We start from the raw sequence: 23,336 nt of genomic DNA, 5'->3' as shown, positions 1-23,336 counted from the left end.
GGTAAAATATGAATGAGTCCATCTTGTTGCAATGACTTTGGACGCACTGACACACAAGAGAACCGTTAGAAAGGCTCCCCTGTTGTAGATGGCTGGGAGTTTCCCTCTTCATCTCCAAACACCCTGCCAAAGAGGAGGGCATGGGTGCTGCATGTTCACCACCTCCTCTGTGGCAGACATTCAGCTCCTCCCCTTAGAAAAAATGATTTTCATGCAAATGAAAATGAAGGAGAGCCAACTTCCTTTTGTGTACTTAGTGCGTCAGAAGCCATGCACCTGGTACTGCACTGGTACTGCATAGTATGACAATGCAAACTCTTTTGGGACTACATTTATTGTTCCTGTATGTATGTATGCTCAGATGTATGTATGAATGAGACTTATATGATGTGAACGTATCTATAAAGCAGCTGAACAGGGAACAGGGATTAGGTGAAATCGAGTAAGCGTACAAAAGGTAAACAGAAGAAAATGAGGCCTAATACCAAACAGAGTGCGGGAGAGTGATACTTGCATTAAGGATTAGGAGAGCATGATCAGCATCTATAATGTGACCACAAGTGGCACTCTTTTAGGAGCTGTTGATTATAAAGGTGATGGGGTGATGTTGACCAGATAGGCCACTTTTCACAAAGTTAGGAGCACATGGGTCTAGTGGATATAACAAACAAAAAGTAAGTTCAGAAGTTTGAATGTGCAGATATGTTTCTCCCTAAAAAAAGATAGTAGATAGAAACAAAGCCTTATGAGAGCATGAAGAAATGCTTAACAAGAATTCCAGAGAATCCAGTTTTCCAGTTTTGTGCTAGTGTTGGTCCTGGGATTTTTAGATTTGTTGTTTTTTTGCAAAAAATAGGAATGCAGATGGTTTGACATTTACTTAATGATTATGGGACAGGCTGATATGCAGCTAGAGCTAACTGTCTTAACATCATGAATAGCTCTGAGGTATTGCTCTGAGCTTTCTTAATTATTGAGTCATGCATATTGGGCTTTGCTTTGTGAGTCCACAGTTCATTTTCAGCTTGACAAAATGTCCACAGAGGTAGTGGATGCCCTTCTCCACTGGTTCTGGAGGGGGCATGGTACCCAGAGTGCTTCATCCTGCTAAGGACAGAGGTAGTGGATGCCTTTCTCCACTGGTTCTGAAGGGGGCTTTGTGCCCAGAGTGCAACATTCACTCCGTGACAGACTCAGTTGCGTCAGTGCCCTTGCCGCTCATGGGCCAGCAGTGCCTGAGATGGCGGTGCCCTGGTCAGCGGTGCTTGAGACGGCAGTGCCCTGTTCAGTGGTGCTTGAGACGGCGGTGCCATGTTCAGTGGTGCTTGAGGCAGCGGTCTCCATTGCAGGGACTCAGCTGTTGGCGGTTCTTCATGGCCCAGCGGGGCTTTTGCTGGTGGTCCTTCATGGCCCAGTGTGGCTTATGCTGGCGGTCCTTCATGGCCCAGCGGGGCTTTTGCTGGTGGTCCTTCATGGCCCAGCGGGGCTTGTTCTGGCAGTCCTTCATGGCCCAGCGGGGCTTTTGCTAGCGGTCCTTCATGGCCCAGCGGGGCTTTTGCTGGCGGTCCTTCATAGCCCAGCGGAGCTTGTGCTGGCGGTCCTTCATGGCCCAGCGGGGCTTTTGCTGGTGGTCCTTCATGGCCCAGCAGGGCTTGTGCTGGCGGTGGCCTCCTGGGCAGCTGGGCCTGTGCTGGCGGTGGCCACCTGGGCAGCTGGGCTGGCAGGCCTGTCCTGGGCAGCTGGGCTTGTGCTGGCGGGCCTGTCCTGGGCAGCTGGGCTGGTGCTGGCGGTCCTGTCCTGACAGCTGGGCTGGTGCTGGCGGTGGCCTCCTGGGCAGGTGGGGTGGTGCTGGCGGGCCTGTCCTTGGCATGTGGGCTTGTGTTGGCCTCCTGGGCAGGTGGGCTGGTGCTGGTGGTACTGTCCTGGGCAGCTGGGCATGTGCTGGCGGGCCTGTCCTGGGCAGGTGGGCTGGTGCTGGCGGTCCTGTCCTGGGCAGCTGGGCTGGTGCTGGAGGCCTGTCCTGAGCAGGTGGGCTGGTGCTGGCGGTCCTGTCCTGGGCAGCTGGGCTGGTGCTGGTGGTCCTGTCCTGGGCAGCTGGGCGGGTGCTGGAAGTGGCCTCCTGGGCAGCGGGGATGATGGCGGTCTTCTCCGCCGGGGCTGCTCTTCCCAGACTTTCTGGGTTTCTTGTGGCTCTTCCCCACCTTGGAAGGTGTCACAGCTGACTCCACACTCCCACCAGGACCACTGGGAGCGGCTTTGGTGGCTAGAGTCTTCCCCCTCTCCCGCCGGGCACTGGCCAGCTTCTGATGCTTCACAGGTGGGGGACTGTCTGTGCTGTGGCTCCGTGCCACACTGGCTGCCCTGGTGGCCGGTGCACTCCAGATTCCGGTGACTACAGGCACCACTGGTCCCGGAGATGTTGTGGCTGAGGTGCTAGTTTTGAGACCTATGAGACGGACGGGATGGGGGAGGTGTGGGAAAGAGGTCAAGGTTGGACAGGAAAAGTTTTTTTGACACACTGGGACGGGTAGCTGGAGGGGGTTTGGGAGTGGAGGAAGAGGTGGTGGTTGTAAGAGGTGTTCGTTTGCTGACTTTGGGTGAAGGTGCATGCGCTGGAGGCTGTCGTGAGGTGGATGGCTGTTGGGTGGGTGTGTGCCTGCGTTTGTGTATCTTGGGAGGTGGCATCACAGACACACTGGGAGAGGACACAGGGGTTGTGTGATTGGTAGTGGGGGTGGTGACTGTACGTGAGCGGGGTGTGGTGGTGGGTGTGCTGGAGAGGGACGTAGTGGCTGTAGAGGTAGTGCATGCAGGTGTGAGTGTAGATGAGACAGGGAGGGAGGAAGGAGACGAGGAGGAGGGGGACACAGTGGAAGCAGTGGATGTTGGTGTGTCTGCATGTGTGTAATGCTTGCGTGAGTGCCTGTGGGAAGTGTGGTGCTTATGTTTGCCTGAGCTTCCCTTGTGTGTTGACGTGTGTGCATCCTGGTCTGTAGGTGTGCTTGGGATAGGCTGAGGTACAGGGGATTGGGTCGGGGTGGAGGAAGTTGGAGGCGGGAGGCTAGACACAGGGACAATGGCTGCCATCAGTGCTGAGGCCAGAGTCTGAAAAGCTCGCTGAAGGGCCACCTGACCAGAATGAATGCCCTCCAGGAATGCATTTGTTTGCTGCAACTGCCTTTCTACACCCTGGATGGCATTGAAAATGGTAGACTGCCCAACAGTGAGGGACCTGAGGAGGTCAATGGCCTCCTCACTGATGGCAGCAGGGGTGACTAGGGCAGGGCCAGAGGTGCCTGGGGCGAAGGTGATGCCCACCCTCCCGGGTGAGCGGGCACGGGGCAAAGGCTGAGGGGCTGCTGGGAGGGCGGTGCTGGAAGGGGTGGTGGCGGCTGTACCTGTAGATGGGGGTGGCACAGATGTTGCCACCACCCCAAGGGAGCTCCCATCAGAGGACGAGTCCATGTCACTGGTCTCATCTCCTGTCTCCTCTGTGGAGCTCCCCTCGCACTCCGTCCCACTGGTGAAGTCCGAGTCCGTAGTGTGGCCCTCCATGGCCATGTGGGATGCAGCCCCCTGGTGCTCCGGTGCCACTGCTCCTCCGCCTGATGATGCTAATTCACACAAGAACAGGGAGACCACAAAAAGGGGGGGGGAGACAGAAGAAAGACATGTTGAGTGCATGCATTACCGCTACCGTTGGCAGACACGACAGACACATAAGCCCCCTGCACTACGCCGCGCTCTTGGGCATCACTGTTCAATTCCTGGGAAATGGCCTACAAGGCTATGGACGACATCTGCACACATAGATGACATGGCTAGGTGTACTTGCCACTCTACAGAGGTGGGGTGGGGTGCCACATGGCCTGCCTGACGGAGGGACCTTGCCTACGGAACTTGCCCTGGCCTAGGGAAACCCACAGCCCACCTCCCCCACCCAGATCCCTCCACTGCGCGCAAAGTCAGCAGAATGAGAGTGTACTCACCCCCTTGTTGCTGCTGTGATGCCCTCAAGTGCCCATCCAACTCCGGGTAGGCCGCCGCCAGGATCCTGAACATTAGGGGGATCATGGTGTGACGGGCACCCCTTGGGAGGCCATCCCCAGCTGAGCCTCTGCCGTCTTCTTGCTCCAGCGGCGAATGTCCTCCCATCTTTTCTGGCAGTGGGTGCTCCGTCTGTGGTAGACCCCCAGGGTCCGGACGTCCTTGGTGATGGCACGCCAAATATGTTTTTTCTGGTGGGTGCTGACCTACATGAAATGTACAGGGGGAAGAGTAAGTTATTACCAACTGCACCGTCAAAGTGATTGGCCCCCATCCCTACCCTTGTCATGTGGCACATGCATTTACCATAGTTTCATGCACGTCGCACTCTCTCCCCTTCCTTCTCACATCCAGGCCTCTCCACACAGGCATAGCCCATACATCATGCTCCCTGTGTACTTACCTGTTTGTCTGGAGGACCGTAGAGTAGCGTGTACCGGGGAAGGACCCCATCCATGAGCTTCTCCAACTCCTCCGATGTGAAGGCAGGGGCCCTTTCCCCAGACACTCGAGCCATTGTCTCTTCCAGACCGAGGTCACAGCAGCACTTGCAGTGTAGGTCCTCTCCTGTCGAAGATCAGGTATCGAGTGATTAAACAGATAGAAAATGGCGGTCACGTCCGCAGCGGTGCGTACCGTCACCGCCGACGTACATCGTCATTGGCTCCTGGGACCCATAGGGTCCAATGTTAACCAATGCAGCATTGCGCCGCGGTCTTCGGCCGCCTACCGCGACGGTGTACAACGCCAGAGCAGTTACCTCACATCCCATTGTCCCACTTTACAGGTCAGGCAGCTGCCATTTCAGGGGCCCACAAGGCTTCATTTTCAACTGTGCCACACATACCTAGGCCTAGACTCAACACACATACAGGCCACTTTTTGTGTATGAATGGTGTTCTGTGTAAACTGTGGATATGTACCTCTGAGTTGTTTGACTCTGTGCTCGCTGTTGTCCTTCATAGGCACCGTCCGCTGGGACATGTGAGGAGATGGCGGCATCCTCCGGTTTACCGACCGTTAGTGGACCTGTCGACAATGGAGGAAAGACATGTGATTATCACATACAGGCTTGACCGTGCCACAATCCAGGAACTGTGTACCCAGTTGGAGCCAGACCTGATGTCAGCAATCCACCATCCCACAGGAATCCCCCCTCAAGTAAGTGCAGGTGCTGTCAGTGCTCCATTTCCTTGCAAGTGGGTCATTTCAAACAACAGTGGCCATAGCATCAGGGATGTCCCAGCCTATGTTTTCCAACGTGTTGTCCAGAGTGTTGTCTGCCCTTCTGAAACACATGCGGAGCTACATCGTTTTCCCTCAGGTGGAGGATTTACCTACAGTGATAGGTGATTTCTATGCCCTGGGACATATCCCCAACATCATAGGTGCCATTGATGGGACCCATGTGTCTTTGGTAACCCCCCCCACAGGAGTGAACAGGTATACAGAAACCGGAAGAGTTATCATTCAATGAATGTACAGATGGTATGTTTGGCAGACCAGTACATCTCCCATGTGAATTCCATGTTCCCTTACTCAGTGCATGACGTCTACATCCTGCGGAATAGCAGCATCCCTTATCTGATGGGTCAATTCCAGATGCACCATATGTGGATTTTAGGTGAGCACCTGGAAGCAAGACAGTTGGAATGGTTGTCTGGGGATATCCCTACAGGCTAGTGCGTGTCTAACAGTTGTCCCTCGCCATTTGCAGGTGACTCTGGTTACTACAACCCGTCATGGCTACTGACCCCAGTGAGGAATCCCAGGACAAGGGCAGAGGAATGCTACAATGAGGCCCTGGGCGAAGTAGGAGGGTGATCAAGCGGACCTTGGGCCTCCTGAAGGCCAGATTCCGGTGCCTCGATATGACAGGTGGATCCCTATTCTACTCACCAAAGAAGGTGTGCCAGATCATCGTGGCCTGCTGTATGCTTCACAACTTGGCTTTGCGACGACAGGTGCCTTTTCTGCAGGGGGATGGTCCAGATGGCGATGTTGTGGTAGCTGTGGAGCCTGTGGACAGTGAAGACGAGGAAGTAGAGGAAGAAGACATGAACAACAGGGACTCAGTGATCCAGCAATATTTCCAGTGAGACACAGGTAAGAGTAAAGACCTGCCTACTACATGTACTTAAACACTACTGCCTCTCTACTGTCTGTCGTTTACACCCAGTGTATGGTCACTGAGTTGTCACTTTCCCTTACGATTTCACCGATGTGGGTCCCACTGTGTGACATCTGCTTAGATTCCTCATGGACTAGAGCTGTGTGACATAGGTATGTTGATATTACAATTGAAAGAGCATTTTGTCACTGTAATTGCTAATACACTATTTTGAAATCACAGACAGACTCCAGATTGTTTTGTGCTTTAAGTATGTTTATTTAAGTGCTCAATATTGGAGGGGCTAGTAAAATGGTGAGGGGTGATGGCGGAGGAATGTCCATGGCAGAGTCCAGTCTATTAGTCTCACAGGTGCATTGCCCGTATGGGCATAGGAAGTGGAGCTGGGGCAGTTTAATTATGGAGAGGGTGACAAAGTGGGACAGTAGGATGACAATCAGGGTGGTCTCATTTCTTGGCGGGGGTCTTGGCATTGTTCTCCGTCTTTGTCCTGGATCTCAGGGACCGCTTGCGGGGTGGTTCTCCATCTGCAGGGGGTGGGTTGCTGGTGTGGTGGTCCTGTGGCGGGCGTCCTGTCCACTAGCGCCGGCAGAGGTGGTGGGCAGTTCATCGTCCATGCTAGTGTCAGGGGCCCCTTGTAGTGCCACAGTGTCCCTCCTGGTGTTGAGTACTTCATTCAGCACCCATTCGATGGTGCCCAGGGTGGAGCTGATGGTTCTGAGTTCCTCCCTGAAGCCCAAATACTGTTCCTCCTGCAGGCGCTGGGTCTCCTGAAACTTGGCCAGTACCATTGCCATCGTCTCCTGGGAGTGGTGGTAGGCTCCCATGATGGAGGAGAGGGCCTCGTGGAGAGTGGGTTCCCTTGGCATGTCTGCCCCCTGTCGCACAGCAGACCTCCCAGTTCCCCTGTGTTCCCAGGCCTCCGTGCCCTGGACCGTGTGCCAACTGCCACTGCCCCCAGGTCCCTGTTGTTGTGGTGGGTTAGCCTGGGTTCCCTGTAGTGGTGGACACACCAGTGATTGACGTGTCCTGAGGACGGAGGTATGGGCCCGCTGGGTGAGTGCTGTGCTGGTGTTTCCAGAGAGGGGAAGCTCTGTAGTGGCCTGTGACTGTGTGATGGGAACCGACTGTCCCGAGGTCCCTGATGGGCCGGGCTGGTCATCTAGATCCAGTTGGACAGAGGTGCTGTCATCACTGTGGGCCTCTTCTGTTGGTGGTGTGGACATGTGTGGACCCTCCTGTCCGGTGACGTTGGGTAGGGGTCCTGCAGGGGTATAAAAGGATGTTTATAACATCTGTGTGTGGCATGGTGTGCAATGGGTGGGTGACTGTGTACCCCAGTGCTTGCATTCCTGTGTGGGACCTTGTGTGATGATGGTTTAGGGGGGTGTATGGGTATGTGCAGTGGGCATGCTTTAGTGATGGGTGTCCATGCTTTGTTGTTGCATGCAAGGTCTTGGTGTTGGGATGGGTGGTTTGTGATGTTGGGACATATGTGAGGAGTTGGGGTGCTCAGGGTGAGGGTGGGTGTATGTGATAGCATGCAGGTAGGGTGGGGGATGTAATAGTAAAGCTTTGACTTATCAGAATCCATTCCTCCACCTACTCCTGCGAGGCCCTCAGGTTGCAGAATCGCCAAGACCTGCTCCTCCCATGTTGTTAGTTGTGGGGGAGGAGGTGGGGGTCCGCCACCAGTCCGCTGAACCGCCAGGTGGTGTCTTGAGACCACGGAACGCACCTTCCCCCGTAGTTCGTTCCACCTCTTCCTGATGTCCTCCCGATTTCTTGGGTGCTGTCCCATTGCGTTGACCCTGTCCACTATTCTTCGCCATAGCTCCATCTTCCTTGCAATGGAGGTGTGCTGCACCTGTGCTTCGAATAGCTGTGGCTCTACCCGGACGATTTCCTCCACCATGGCCCTGAGCTCCTCCTCCGAGAACCTGGGATGTCTTTGCCGTGACATGGGGTGGTGTAGGTGATGTGTGGGGTAGAGTGTGGGGTGATAAGTGTGCTGATATGTAGTGGGGTGTTGTGTGAGGTGCGTGGAAGTTCAGTGGGTGATGGTGTTGTGTGCCTGTGGATGCTGTTGTTCTTGCTGGTGCTGTCTCTCTCTGGCTTTCGTTCGTGATTTGTTGTCGTAAGGGTTTGTGGGTGATGTAGGTGTGTGTTTTATATTGTATTGGGTGTTTGGGAGTGGTGTGTGTATGTGTATCAGGTGTGTATATTTCGATTTGTCCAATGTGGTTGTGTTTTGTAAATGTGTGTGTATTTTGAGCGCAGCGGTGTGTACCGCCAATGGAATACCGCGGTTGAAAGACCGCCGTGTGGACTTCCGTGTCGTGATAGTGTGGGCGTATTTCTGTTGGCGTGACGGTGGAGGTTTTGTTATCACCAGTTTATCACTGACCTTTGGTGTTAATATCTTAGCATCACTATTACCAGACATTATGGCAACCTGAGCGGGTGCCAAAAATGTAAAAAGGCTTTAGTATTCCAATAATTGCTGAACTCCCGAAATTGCTATTGAAAGAGTAGGCAGGTTCATTTGAGTCAGTTAACACCAAATGGCCAGTACATTCTGATTGGCCCAGTAACAGAAGTGATTTAGTTTTTCATATGGATATTTCAGCTGTTGAAAGCACCAAATCTCCGTATGAAACTCTAGGGGAAAACGTGCGAATCAGTGTGTTACTCCCCAAAACATATTTAATCTCTAATATTTTCCTTCCCCCAAATAACCAAGACCCTCACTATGGGTAATTCCGGAGAGTAGAAATAGTGCCGATTTTAATGGGCCACTCATAATGGCATGTAGAAAAGTCACATTGCCTGCGTAAGTACATTTTCGTGAACCTTACCTTTGCTGATATTTGGGCTTTCTGTATGGTGTCACTGTTATCCAGTGCTACATTGTTAGGGGCTGAGTATTGCTAGGGGTAACGACACAACTACAACTATCAACACACCCAACACAGGGTTGTGCCCAGGCAAGGTCCCACAAAGTAGCCCTTGGTTCAACCCCTGGTAACTTGGGAATGAGTAGTTAGGCTTAACTCAGGAGACAGGTCTGAAAAGCATTTAATTACACAAATACATTAAATAAGTACAACACAACACACAATAGAAATCGCACACCAATTTATAGAAATAGTAAATACTTTTATCTTTAAAATTACACCTAAATAAGGATGATCCAATATAGGGCACCAGAGATATGAATTTGTAAATGTTAAAAGTAAAACTAGTGCTTATAAGCAAATAGCACTTATGGGGAAGGCTGAACTGGATCGGGACACAGTCAAGAGTTCCAGCCATTCACAATGTAACACATTTACACTTACTTCCAGAGGTGTTTCTTGATGCAGCAAAGTGATCCACAACCCTAATCCAAGGTTCTAGAAACTCTGAGTTGTTCCTTGGAAAGTTGAGACTGCAATTCCCTCAATGCACCTGTCCAAATTCTTGCAAGTCCACTCAGACTTTTGTGGAAGTTAATGCAGATAACCTCTTTCAACCTGTTGCTTCAGGGAGTCCACTCCTGGGACCTTTTTGAAGCAATGCAAAGTTCTTTGGGCTGTGGTAGCAGTGCGCAACAGATGCAGTCCTAAAGTACGCAGGCCTCTGGGTTGCAAACCACGGGTTCAGCAGGGCAGTCCTTCTTCTTGTGGTTTCAGGCAGCAAGTCTCAATTCCAATGCAGATCAGCCACTTTTATTCAATCATCTTGGGGGACAGTCAGTGGGCATCCTTGTCCACTGAGCTGCAGCGTGCCACCCAGAAGTATGACAAAGTCTTCCAAAGTGTGGCATCTTCTTGTCTCATAAAGCACTGCACTTTAACATTCCAGAGGAGTAAGATCTAGCTAAACCAGCCCACTGGTGCAGCTCATTTCCATTAACTACCCCTCTGGACATCTGCAAATTTCTTTGCTAAGCCCACCATCTATCTGTAGGGTACGGGGTGAGAGGGCAGGCCTGGCTGCATTTCTTTCTGACTGGTATCCTTTTAACTCCTCAGCCTAATTAACCCAACCCCCTTCCTGGCCTGGCTTCACCATCTGCTTACCTCCCCATCAGATATTCTCTGCCCAGTGAAGGACTTTTATCACCTCATCAAAGCAGCCTGGCTAATCCTGTTAGGGCTGACCAATCAGGAGAGACCACTAGCAGGATGGAATCTGACAGTAAATAAAGTCTCATAGTATCTTTTCTATATAGGTATTGATAAATTTAACAATTGTAAATTGTTCCTTTATCATTGCCATTCATTTGAGTCATTTCATGGCATTTTTATCATTTCCTAGCAATATTCAGGCTTATGAAAAATATTTCCACTATAGCCTATGGAGCCAAATTTCTACAATCAAGGAAAATGTAATGTACAGTTTTCCCTCACCAGGGCAACTAAAACATATTTTATTATGTCCTTGCTTATAGGTACATGGCACTCTACCACTGGGATATCTTGGGGACACCTTGGGGATGAGTTATATGGAAAAATAAGGTAGATCGTTAATTTTGAAATATCTTTTAATTTCAAATTCAAAGTCGAATTTGCATACATTTTACATTTTAAAGACAGTCTGCAAGGCAGGGTTGCCTTTAAAAATGACAGCAGGCACACAGCAGTGCATACTCCAGTGCAGGAAATACTGGGCCTCTAAACTTCCCTGCCCTATTATATACTAGGGATAGTTAGTTTCAATCGCTCTTGCCCTATTATCCACTAAGGACTTACAGGGGCTGTCAATGCCAATTGGAATTATAACATTGTGCCATTTGACCATATACCTTTTATTCGTATCACTGACCCTGGGCCTGTTAAGCAGAGCCTAGGACACAGTCAGGGTCAATTACCATCAGTATCAGCCAGAAAAAAATGTATTTTATGTTGCCTGAGAAAAAACAGTTTTTAAACTAGTATGCCTCTCAACCTAGGGATAATTCATTTTCCTGGCTTGATAATAAAGGCCCTGCTGCCAGGGGACAATGGTGAGGCATCTGTGCCCAAGAACTTGGGGCTTTTGTAAAAAAATGGTAATTTAGCATGGATTAGCCATCAGAAAAAGGAGGTGTTGGCAGAAAAAAGGGCCAACCTCACTTGGTGATACAAAATTGGGCTGGCAGGAACTGTTTTCATTCATTATCATTGCCATCCAATATTTTGTTTGCTCCAATAACAGCAGGAGAGAAAACCACTTAGGACGTTTACAGAGAAGAGGGCACCTCCTCCGAATATGAAAGTGGATAGAGACATACCAGAGCCTATTGAGATAAAGGGGATAGGCATTTTGGATTTTGGATTTCTGGGAATTTCAGTAATGAAACAAATAGAAGATTATGAAAAAGGAGGTGGTGATGGTGATAGGGAGACTTGGTAATATTGGGTGTAAGGAAATATTCCAATCTCAGGCTGCTGTACAGTTTAAAATGTTCAGCTTATCTTCACCTTCCTCAGAACTTCACTGGACATATGAAGAAAACATTGGAAAGAAAAACTCTACATGTATGCTGCAAGAAAGAAGATACAAGGCCTTCTGACTCCGGTTGATACCTAGGGACTGGAACTGCTCTCTAAATGTCCAGCGTGTTGTATCCTGTTTCCTGCTTTAGGGACACAAAAGCAGAAGGACTCCAACTTCAGGAAGGCACGGCTAGCCACTCTGGATTGGACACTGCACAAGTCCTGGCTGGTGAGAGACCTAGGCCAAGGTTTACTAACATTTAACCCTGGGTTTGCATTACTTTTGTAATATAAACTCACCCAAAAGTATTGTGGTGATAGTTACATCTCAACACAAATCAGGATCAGTGCTGGAAAGTTAGCCAAAGTAATGCTTGCATTAAGGCAGAGTTCCATGTTTGATACATAAAAGTTCCCATGCAACCACCCATGGGTTTTGATGCATATGTCTAGCTACTAACATTGAGGAAATTGCACCAAAAATGTATTCCTCCTCCTGAAGCACATTCTGCCAACTGTGCATGTGTTTTGCACTGTAGAGTACACATACAAAGTGGGAAAAGTGTTAAAGCATTGTCATGTGCGTTAGTGCAAGGCTGCCAAAAGTGTGCAAGTGCAGAGGGAGAGAAAAAACAGCACCATATGGTACTAGATATGACACTGTTTTCTCTCTCCATTTGATGCAATGCAGTGCAGTAACTTTGGCTGTTGAACTGCATTGCACCAAAAGTTTGTAAATGTTCCCCCATGTGGGCAAGAAAACAAATTTATACTGCTTAGAGCTTTTTACAATGCTTGCCAAAATCAGGTTTGGAAAGACTTCATAATAAAGGCATCATGCCTCCTAGAGCCCTGCTCAGTTTTAACTTCCAGCATTGCCCTACTGGTGGAGTTTGAGAACCAAAAAAGTGACTCAGCCTGTAGGTAAAGCTTTGGACTTGGGTGAGACATTAAATTATCCCTGAGGCAAATCTACCATGGAGGCAACAAAATCCAGCTTTGTCTCACGTAGAGCTTTTGGTAACAAAATCAAAGGCTTCAGCTTGAGCTCATCTACAACATATCCAACTTTGAGGGGCCGTAACTGTCTTCAGGATTGGACATGCCCTGCAGTAAGACTTTGAGAAGCAAAAAGTAGACTAAGGCCCTCATTATGAACATGGGGGTCCTGACCGCCATGCCGGGGGTGGCGAAAATTACCGCCACCGGCATGGCGGTCCGGACCACCATATAATGAACACAGGGAGACCGCCACATGCGGAACTCTGCCACCGCCAGGCTACCGCCGCCCGGCAGCCTGACGATGGCGGAGTTCCTTATCTGACAGGGCAGCGCTGCAAGCAGCGCTGCCTGCCGTATAAAGAACCTGTGTTTCCCCCAGCCTTTCCCTGGAGGTTTCCCCACCAGAGAAAGGCTGGCGGAATGGGTGCCCCGAGGCCCTCCTAGGGGCACCCGCCGCACTGCTACAGTGACGACAGCTCCATGTGGAGCCGTCGGCAATGTACAGGCCCAGAGGAATGTTGTTTATATGGCCGGCGGGTCTTCAGCGTGCTGGCAGTCGATGTTCCGACCGCCAGCACCGAACTCGGTGGGATTTCCAGGTAAAAGATCCAACCAGAGCAACCCCTTTGGCATAATCAATCTCCCATCCATTATGGTCCGCCTTAAGTCACAGCAAACAGATAGTTGGCACATTACTTTAAAAATTAATGTCCCCGGATACCCTTATCCAATTTTGAACATTTAGGTGTCTGTTTCCCTGTTACATTTTTCTCTATTTTCCTAAGCTTCTTTTGGAATTCTCTTGTGTAACATATGACTTCAAAATTGTTCGTCCAGTTTGAACCTAAACCCGAATTTCTCTGGAAAATCACTTGTTTCTTGTGCCACATTTACGAGGATTTGAGTCGACTGCCAATGAGAATTATTTTGGGACCTCATTTTGTTTCTGTGTCTCATATTTTTTTTTCTTCTTTTAGTGTTATTTTTACCTTCTTGTAGAGGATAAGCCTATAATTTGGAAAAATAAATATGGAGCATAGTTTTAATTGTTATCTTGAAAATCTTTCAGTTATTTATTCATTTTGTTAGATTTCATTGATTGCTAAATAGGGGTGTGCACAATTAACATAATTTGCTTTTGCACATTATGTGGAATTTCCCAAAAATTACATGCAGTTACGAAAAATGCAAATCTGTCATTTGAAGCTATATTTTACTGCAAAATGCACGCTTGTATTGAATTACAGTACAATGACATACTTATAAAAGCCCTGGGAAAACCAGCTGTGCGCATTTTGTTGTTCCTGTGTGTTTGTGGTAAAGGTTTCCTGTGATTGGTGCATTTAGTGGTACATTTCAACCATGAAGGCTGCAAAACTACATGAAATGTGCAATGGTGTAATTTCAAGAATTTCATGTGACAAGTGAAACACGAAATTCCTGTAATTTGGGAATTACTCTGCAGTAATTTAAATTTCACCCACGCATATTGTTAATCGTACTTTATTTGTAGTCTTTAATGATTCATTGTAGTGTTGCATTCTTCTTTTGTGGTTTTGCAGGCCGGCACTACTGGAATACATTTCTAGGAAGCATTTCATTGTGTGTTTTCATGGCCTTTTTATGCTCTTTGTTAAATGAAAAAGTGTTTTTATTTGTTAACTGTATTTAGGTGTAATTTGATTAGCTGGTTGGAGACTAGTGTGGTTTGTTTTTGTGCACAATTAATGGTAAATGCCTTGTTTGTATAAATTAAATGGTAATGTTTGGTATTTTATTTAGAATTATGACAATTTTCTAGTGTTTTTTTTTTTTTTGTGATGTGTCATTAGTTTGAATATGTAGACAGTATTTGTCATGTCTTTCTTTTTGTTTACAATATTCTTGTATTTTAGATACTTTTCTGTGATATTTTTGTCACTGATATTTGCATGTTTACTATTTAAGAATAGCATCATGATATTTATATTTTCAATATTTTTGGGCATTTGTTCATACATCACTTAATGGTGTTCAAAGCCCTTTAGTGTCATAGATGATTTGGATCTACCACTTTCCAAACCTTGGGAGCACTGCAGCGTGAGCTGATGGGGAGAACTACTCTTTTAAAGGACATACCTGCCCCTTTCACCCCTTCTCTATTTTGTCTAGTGGATCCTAGCCATGCACCTTAATTCTCTCATTCAACGGTTCATGTTGTGCTGTGATTCGGTCAGGATTTGGGCTTGCTGTCCTTGCTAAAAGACCCAGTGGAGAATTTGCTGCAAATACTTTCTCACCGGATCGGCTCCACATCTGTTTAAGGGTAAGCACAATTTGCAATCTCTCTAGGGCCATCTGCAACACACAGGTGAAACTCCATCGCTCTATTGCTGCTTGTGTCTTACCTTATGGGCCTTGCACTGGTTCCAATTGGGAATCATCTTGTACATCTCATCTGTGAATACTCCTGCTTCTTTGATCACTGTTGTGGTCTTTCGTGTCTGGTGAGCTTCTAGTCATGCACACAGGCAGAGGCATGTTTGGGAACCAACTTCTGGCAGACAGCTGGGAGTACAGGGTTGATGGCAGTGGGGAGCTAATGGGCCAGAGTTGAATGAGCCTCTGATATAGTTATGATATAGTTATGCCTAGACCTTTTCCTTCTCAGGTCACACAATTTGTATGGAGCGACTCAGATGTGTTAACAACATTTTCTTAATTTTCTTGTCACGTTTTGCCTATTCTAATGTGTCTGAATCACTTCCTGGTTCATTCAGGAAGAACCTTACTAACCATCACTATACAATGCAGGATCCACTTGAAGGTAGTGCATTGCAATGCTTCATGGGTTTGCCATCTTGATCCTCTTATCTATCCCTGTATTTTCTGATTTCTTATGGTGTGCCTTGTTTGTCTAAGTTGTTTATTTTTGTACACTCGTATCTGTATTCATTATATTTCCTGTTTTTTTTTTATGAGAGCTTTTTTGTGATATAGTTTTCGCTTTCTTCTGAAGTTTTTTCAACCTACATATTGCCACCTAACTTTCATCTCACTGTTTTCGTTCTTGAACAGTGAATAAATGTCTAAAATTGAAAAGTTGATATATATTCAAACACTTCTGTCAGGGGTTGTAGGCAGCTAATTTGAACACAATAATGTTCTTTAGACTATTTCATTTTATACACCCAGAACTAAAATATGTGGCATTTCTTAGTTATATTTTTTCACATCATTATAAATATTGCTGAAAATAACTTTATGTTGACAGATGGTCACTATTCTACAACTGGCTTACCGCAGGATTACCAAATTTAATTTGAAATAGCACACACAACAAATTTTAATTAAAACAATATTATCAATGCAAAGTTTTCACAAATATGAGTTAGTTATAAAACAAGCTTACCCAAAGGAGTTTGCAGATAATTATAGGACGCAGTCAATATTAGGGAATATCTATTGGCCTGTAGTTTATTGACAAAGATATGATATAAAATCAGACTAACTGCTTTCAGCATAACAGTAGGCTAAACTACAAATTGCACCTATACAAACTTGGCTGCAAGATGTTAGGGTAGGGTAAAGTTATATTAAAAATAGTTTATACAAAGATTTCTGAGCTAAAAATCAGTTGAGGTGACATTCGTTATGCTCCACATCCTTAAAAAACTGAAATTCAGCATTTAAGGCATATCTGCAAGTTGTTGAGAGAAAGTGATCATACCCTTTCTGCTTGCTCCAACTGCAAAAGGCCACTTTATTTACAACAGGCAAGCAAAGTATTTAGCCCTTTGGCTCAGCCGCACAACCTACCCAGTGATTCCTATCCTTCAAATATTTCTGAACTGCAAGCAACCTTTGAAATTGGTGTTTAAGGTTACAGTTTGACTTGCAGAACTGCAGTGCAAGGAGTGAAAATACAATAGTGTGTTGTTGGACTTTTTTGCTTATGCAGGGTCATCCCCAATCCTTTTGCCTCCTGCCTCCTATTTTTTCTGACCTGTTTCTGTTGGCTTTGAACTCTGAGCCCTTTACCAGTAGTAAAGTGCATATGTTCTCTATGTAAATTGTATTGTTGATTGGTTTATCCATGATTGCCAAATTTGATTTATTAGTAAATCCCTAGTACAGTGCACTAGAGGTGCACAGGGCCCATAAATCAAATGCTACTAGTGGGCCTGCAGCACTGGTTGTGCCACCTACATAAGTAGCTCTGTAATGTCTTAGACCTACCACTGCAGTGTCCGTGTGTGCAGTTTTAACTTTAATTTCACCGTGGCAAGTGTACTGACTTGCCAGGCCTAAACCTTCTATTTTCTTACATATAAGACACCCCTAAGGTAGGCCCTAGGTTGCCCCAAGGGCAGGGTGCAGTGTATGGTTAAGGTAGGACATATAGTAATGTGTTTTATATGTCCTGACAGTGAAATATTGCTAAATTATTTTTTCACTGTAGCAAGGCCTGTTCCTCTCATAGGTTAACATGGGGGCTACCTTTACCTTTAATTCTGATTAAAGTGTAGATTCCCTTTGGGAGCGGATGGACATGTGGAGTTTGGGGTTTGAGATTGTGTGTTTGAAAATTCCACTTTTAGAAAGTGAGCGTTTTCTTGCTTTTACCATTTCTGTGACTCTGCCTGTTTGTGAATTCCCTGTCCGGGGCAGTTTGACAGTTGGGCTGGTTGCACCTCACACTAGACAGTGAAACAAAGGGAGCCGGGGTGTAGCCTGCATATCCTGATAAGTCATCTGTGCTAGGAGGGAGGGGAGGAGTGGTCACTCACACAGGAAAGGGCTGTGCCTGCCCTCACACAATGCAGTCTCCAAACCCCTGGTGAGTGCCTGGGGACTGGCCTGTGCAAGGCAGGATTTCACATTCACAAGAGACTTTACTTTGAAGTAGGCCTACTTCAAAGGAAACATTGGGTACAAGAAGGGCACCCAAAACCACAGACTTTAGAACACTTCTGGAAACAAGAGGAACCTCTGCCTGGAGCTGAAGAGCTGAGGATGAAGAGCTGCCCTGCTTGTGACTATGCTTTGTAAACCTATCCTGCAGATGCTGCTTCTGTCAGAGTAAGAGGGCAAAGACTGGACTTTGTGTGCCTTCCCTCTTGAGAAGCTCTCCAAGGGCTTGATTTAGAGCTTGCCTCCTGTTGTTTGAAGTCTCAGGGACAGCAAAGACTTCTCTCTGCCAGAACCTGGAGTCTCTGGAGAGACTCCTACTCTGCCCTGTGGTTCCTGGGATCCTGAAAAGAGAAGCTGGCAGCCTATAAGGAGGAAATCCACACACAGAGTGCCTTGCGGGTAAAAGATTGATGCAACTCCGACCTGCGGATGAAGAAACAACGCACCGCCGGCCCCGCGGCTGAAAATCAATGCTCGCCAGAAATGTGACCGAAGAATCGATGCACGGAGCTGTGTAAATGACGCGCAGCATCGTTGACAGAAACTCAGAGATCAAAACCCGCACTGCGTGTTTTTGTAATCATCGTGCGGCTGGATTTCCGACGCAAGTACCACTGGGCAAAAAAACAACGCAAGGCCTGCCCGGACACAAGAGTGCTGAACGGATCGACACAGCACTCTCCTGCAGAGAGAAGCAACGACGCACCCGACCTGACGAAAGGAGGAATGACGCAAGGTTCCAGTCATGAGTGGAATCGACGCTTCGCAAGCCCTTTTTGACGCACACTCGCCCGTGCGGGGTTATTTGTGATGCACCCAAGGTACATTTACATCCTAACAGTGTTATTGTGTGTTTTAAACTACAGAAATACTCTTTTTGCTTTTTAATTGATAACTTGACTTGCATTGTGGATGTTTGTCATTTTGGTCTTGTTTTGTTTAGATAAATATTTTCTATTTTTCTAAACTGGTGTTGTGTCATTTTGTAGTGTTTTCATTAAGTTACTGTGTGTGTTGGTACAAATACTTTACACCTAGCGCTCCAACGTTAAGCCTACTGCTCTGCCAAGATACCAAGGGGATAAATAGGGGTTAGCTGAGGGTAATTCTCTTTTACCCCGACTAAAGATAAGGTCCTTGCTTGAACAGGGGGTAACCTGACTGTCAACCAAAGACCCCATTTCTAAAATGTGTGTATGAAATTCAAAGTTATTTTTGACAGAACATGAGCTGACTAAGTGAAATATAATTGACAACACTCTCATACCAGAAAGGCAAGAAATATTGGATTTTTAGGACAGAGACAGAGACATTGAGGTATACTGTCAAAACCCACTACAGAACCACACAGGCAAGGACCTAAGATCACACTTATAGATTGCCATGTTTGCTATATTTCATCTTTTTTATGTTAAACATTCCCATTACGAAAGACTTGGTTGTTCACTGATTCACAAAGAAAGACTTTCATTTAGCTGCAGCGAGAGTCGAAACCCCAATTATTACCAGCAAATCATAAACAGCTACCTATTAGCATATTCATTTTTCAGGACAGAGCTGCAAAATGCCAAAACACAGTACTTAACAACGTGATGTTTTATTTAAACGTGAATGATTTATGCAGATACAAAATGGCATAACGTACCTTTATTTGCTTTTTCCAGTTGTTAATGACTGGTCCTGTCGTCTTCTCAACTTCGCTGTCGAGCTTAAACATTGAAAACAAAGCATTACAAACAAACACTGCATTTTCAAATTAAAGCAATATATTTAGCGGGAACTGTATTTTGAGAAGGCACACTAAGGATTTGCACCCACTACCAAATACTAATGACCATTTGTTTAAAGACATTATTTCAGTAAAAAATTAGAGGAAACAGAAAACAAAACATAATATGAAATGTGAGACATAACAACGGCTAGATGGACGTTTGGATTCATAAAATACCCTATCTCATTTCAAAATTATGATTACATCTCATTGGAATGCCATTTAAAACATGTAAGAACAATATGAAGTAGGGGTGTGTTTGTCTAAGTAGTTGCTTGTATGTTTAGTCCTATTTCTTGTTTCTAGCTTTATATTCCAGGACTATATTTGACTCTCCATTGATAAACTTGTCCAAAATAAGTTACTGTATTCTATGTCATTAACTTTGCTCTTTTGTGGGTTTTGTGTTCTAAGGTGTGGATAATTCCAATCGTTTTGACTCGCTGCCTAGCAGCCAACTAGCACAACCTATAAACAATGTTTGATTCTGGGTGCTCAAAAGATTATCTTTATCTTTTACTAGGGCAACTTAACTTTTTGCATTTGTCGCCCCAATGTGGGAAGGGTATGCCCAGATGTGGGTCCCATGCTCACTGTGCCACTGAATTCAAGCTAGCCTAGCTGATGAAGGGTGATACCCTAAACCGGTCCTAGGACGCTTGTTTCCGGTCCGGGAAGGACCTGGCTTTGCAGGTCGGGCTGGATTGTTCCCATGAGGAACAGTGGTAAGACTGATTTGCATATGGCTGGGACCAAACTGGGGTGGCATAGTGAGCAAAAAAATGATAGATTAAACCCAGATCTTTGTGACTCGGGTGAATGTTTGCATCGTTCAGCATTCCATCCATCTTCTGATCTTTTTGCGTTTATCGCCCCAAGTGGGAAGGGCATGCCCAGACGTGGGTCCTGTGCTCACTGCGCCACTGGATTCAAGCTAGCCTAGCTGATGAAGGGTGATACCCTGAAAATGGTCCTAGGATGCTTGCTTCCGGTCCATGGGGGACCTGGCTCGGCAGTTCAAGCTGGACTGTTCTCACTAGGGCAACTTAACTTTTTGCATTTGTCGCCCCAAGTAGGAAGGGTAGGCCCAGACATGGGTCCTGTGCTCATTGTGCCACTGGATTCAAGCTAGCCTAGCTGATGAAGGGTGATACCCTGAACCGTTCCTAGGATGCTTGTTTCCGGTCTGGGGAGGACCTGGCTTGGCAGTTTGGGCTGGATTGTTCCCATGAGGAACAGGGTCAAGACTGATTTGCATATGGCTGGGTTCAAACTGGGGTGGCGTGGTGAGCAAAAAAACGATGGATTAAGCCCAGATCTTTGTGACTGGGGGCGAATGTTTGCATCGTTCACCATCCCATCCGTCATCTGTTCTTTTTGCATTAGTCACCCCAAGTTGGAAGGGTGTGCCCAGACGTGGGTCACGTGCATTGTTCAGCGTTCCGTCCATCATCTGTTCTTTTTGCATATTAGTCATTGATCTAACACCCAAATACAAGTTTCCAATAAATTTATTATTTTAGACTTAGGCATTTTAAGTATTAGGACTTAAACTTAGTTTTGCTACTTCACAAGCCAATTACAAATACAGCACTTATATCTCTCTCTCTTATATTTTCCTTTCCCATGAGACATCTTAAAATGTTTTTGCAAGTAATATCATTCTCGTCTAAATTCATAAACACAAATTGGTTTCATGTCCATAAAGCAACCATAATAAAGCGATTTAACCTAAAACATTGCTCACAATCAGGCCATTTTCAGAGGCAAAATTTTAAAAGTCATTTCATATGAATTTAAGTGTACATTTTAACACTACGTTGTGCACGTTTAGTGGCACACTCATGACTGCACCAATTTTACCAAACATGATAGGCAGGTTTTCATTCCAGCCTTTGCAGTTGATTGATGTATACATGATAAACATCACACACTCTCACACATACATTATTGTATGAACAACAACTACTTCTCATCGGAGACATTGCCCTTTTAGACAATATGCTCTCCAGCTTCCCAAACCAATTAGTGACCGGAAGGATGTCACTAAATACACCACAATGAAGGAGAGTGTTACCACCTATGTCAGAGACAACCACCCCACTCTAAAGAAAGAATGTAATTTGCTTGATTCTGCTAGTCATGTGATAGACTGCCTGACTCTAAAAAGAGGTACACATTTGAATTATTAACACCGACATGTCTTAAGAAAGATGATTATTAACAGGCAAATGGGCATGAGTAACTGCAAGTCAATGGGTTATTAGTTGAGGAGGATGTGAGTCTTTCCCAAGTAATAAATTCCAAATCCTGTTAGGTCAAACTCACAAGTTCATTAAAATAATCCTGGGATCAAACCATGGTAGCTATGGCACAGAGCAGACAGATTTAACATAGGGAAACCTGTGTGAAGTATTTAGCAATAACAAAACAGCTAAGAAGTCAAAACACAACACAATAAAAATTCCACAACCATTTACAAAGAAAAGAGTAAATGTTAATTACAATAATTACACAAAACTGATTACAATCCAATAGGGTGAGGCATAGTTATGCATTTCTAGAGTTTTAGGGCAAAAAAAAACACCAAGAAAAAGTAAAGCAGCAACCAAAAGTAACTTCATTGCTGAGCAGGACGTAGGCATGATTTTGGGCTGACAGCAATGAACGGAGGGCAGATACACCATTTGGGTTGTCCCGGTCAAGGATTTTACTTTCTGATTTAGTCTCTGAAATGGAAACTGAACTCCTCCAACATGTCAAGGATGAAAGCGGTCACTGGCAAAGTCCTCTCAAAGTCAGAATGCCATTGGATGAGTTCCAAATATAGCAAGGATGGGTTTGACAGAAAAAGCTTTGATTTGCTAAATTAAAATTTCACAGCCACCAAACTCCTCTCAATGAGCAGATACTTTTTCACCCCTTCACCTGGTCAAGATTTTTACCTTTGCACTTAATAACTTTTTTGAAGCTCACAATCATCAAGCAACTCATTCAACTAAGCTCAAAGCGCTTACCACCTTTGAAACCCAACCCCCAAGCCTGTTGCTAGCAGCAGATGCCCCCCCATTGCAAAGATGCCCCCCACTGCAAACCCCTCCTTTTGGTGGGAGAAATGGTGAGAAAACTACAAAGGACAGGAGGAGTGGTCAGCCCCAGCTTGCACCACCCCTAAGGTGCTGCATTCGAGGAGACCTCTTCATTTCATTTTTCTTCACCTTCCATGAATGGAAAATACCCAATCAGGAGTAGGGAAGTGACCTCTGCCCACAGGAAGTGGTCACTTAGTGGATGTAGCCACCCTAAGGAAGATGACTCATTAGTCACTACTGGGTACTTCCCTAAACTCCCACTAAATACAGTATTTAGTGGACATCCCTAACCAAGAAATCAGATTCCAAGGACAAAAGAAAAACAGCAACAGAGAAGTCCCAGGGTTCGATAACTGAAGTCCTGTTGCACAAAGAAAAGGCACCAAACTCTGCCTGCTGCACCCAGGACTCGCCAATTGGATCTGAGGGATTGTTTGGACTCTGGATAGACTCTACAAACCCCCAGATGACCTCAACTCTTCAACAATTGCCAACGATCTCCCTCCAGAGGGAAGGTATCACTCTCCTGCAACCAAAGACCAAAGACCCAGTGAAGGCCACTTCACTGACCGGCTGCTGACCAAGGAACCAGATGCCCCAGCTGGACCAATCTCCACTTGACAGACCGTGAGGACACACCCTGCAAGTATGCCAAGTTTGGTGCCACTGCAGCCTACAGTGGCAAAACCGTGCAATAGGCCTAGTTACTGGTCACCTAACATCTGACATCCAGAATACAGTCCATTCCGGACTATAAAAGGACCAGGAGGAAGCCTCATTTGAGGGACTTCATAAACCACCAGGAACTCCTACCAGAATGCCCCTGCTGACCTGCAAGCGACCCTCAAAGAGACCTACCTCCTGCTTCCAAGTGCTCACTGATTCACTCTTCACCCGGCTGCCCTGTGCCCTGCACTGAAGATTCAGTTGTGCCTTAA

At 46.4% G+C, this 23,336-nt stretch overlaps 1 protein-coding gene across 1 annotated transcript in view; it reads right to left on the bottom strand.

Annotated features, from left to right (window-relative positions):
• NOSTRIN (nitric oxide synthase trafficking) overlaps positions 1 to 23,336 on the bottom strand; it is a 554,795-nt gene that overhangs the window by 423,122 nt on the left and 108,337 nt on the right. Inside the window, exon 6 of the mRNA XM_069221364.1 lies at positions 19,181 to 19,243. Coding sequence (XP_069077465.1) covers positions 19,181 to 19,243 — 63 coding nt within the window. The remainder of the gene's footprint in view (positions 1 to 19,180; positions 19,244 to 23,336) is intronic.

Source organism: Pleurodeles waltl, chromosome 3_1, assembly GCF_031143425.1.
Source record: "Pleurodeles waltl isolate 20211129_DDA chromosome 3_1, aPleWal1.hap1.20221129, whole genome shotgun sequence".
In the NCBI taxonomy this organism is placed as follows: domain Eukaryota; kingdom Metazoa; phylum Chordata; class Amphibia; order Caudata; family Salamandridae; genus Pleurodeles; species Pleurodeles waltl.
Note: the sequence above shows the minus strand (reverse complement) of the source record. Positions and strands in the feature narration are given on the sequence as shown.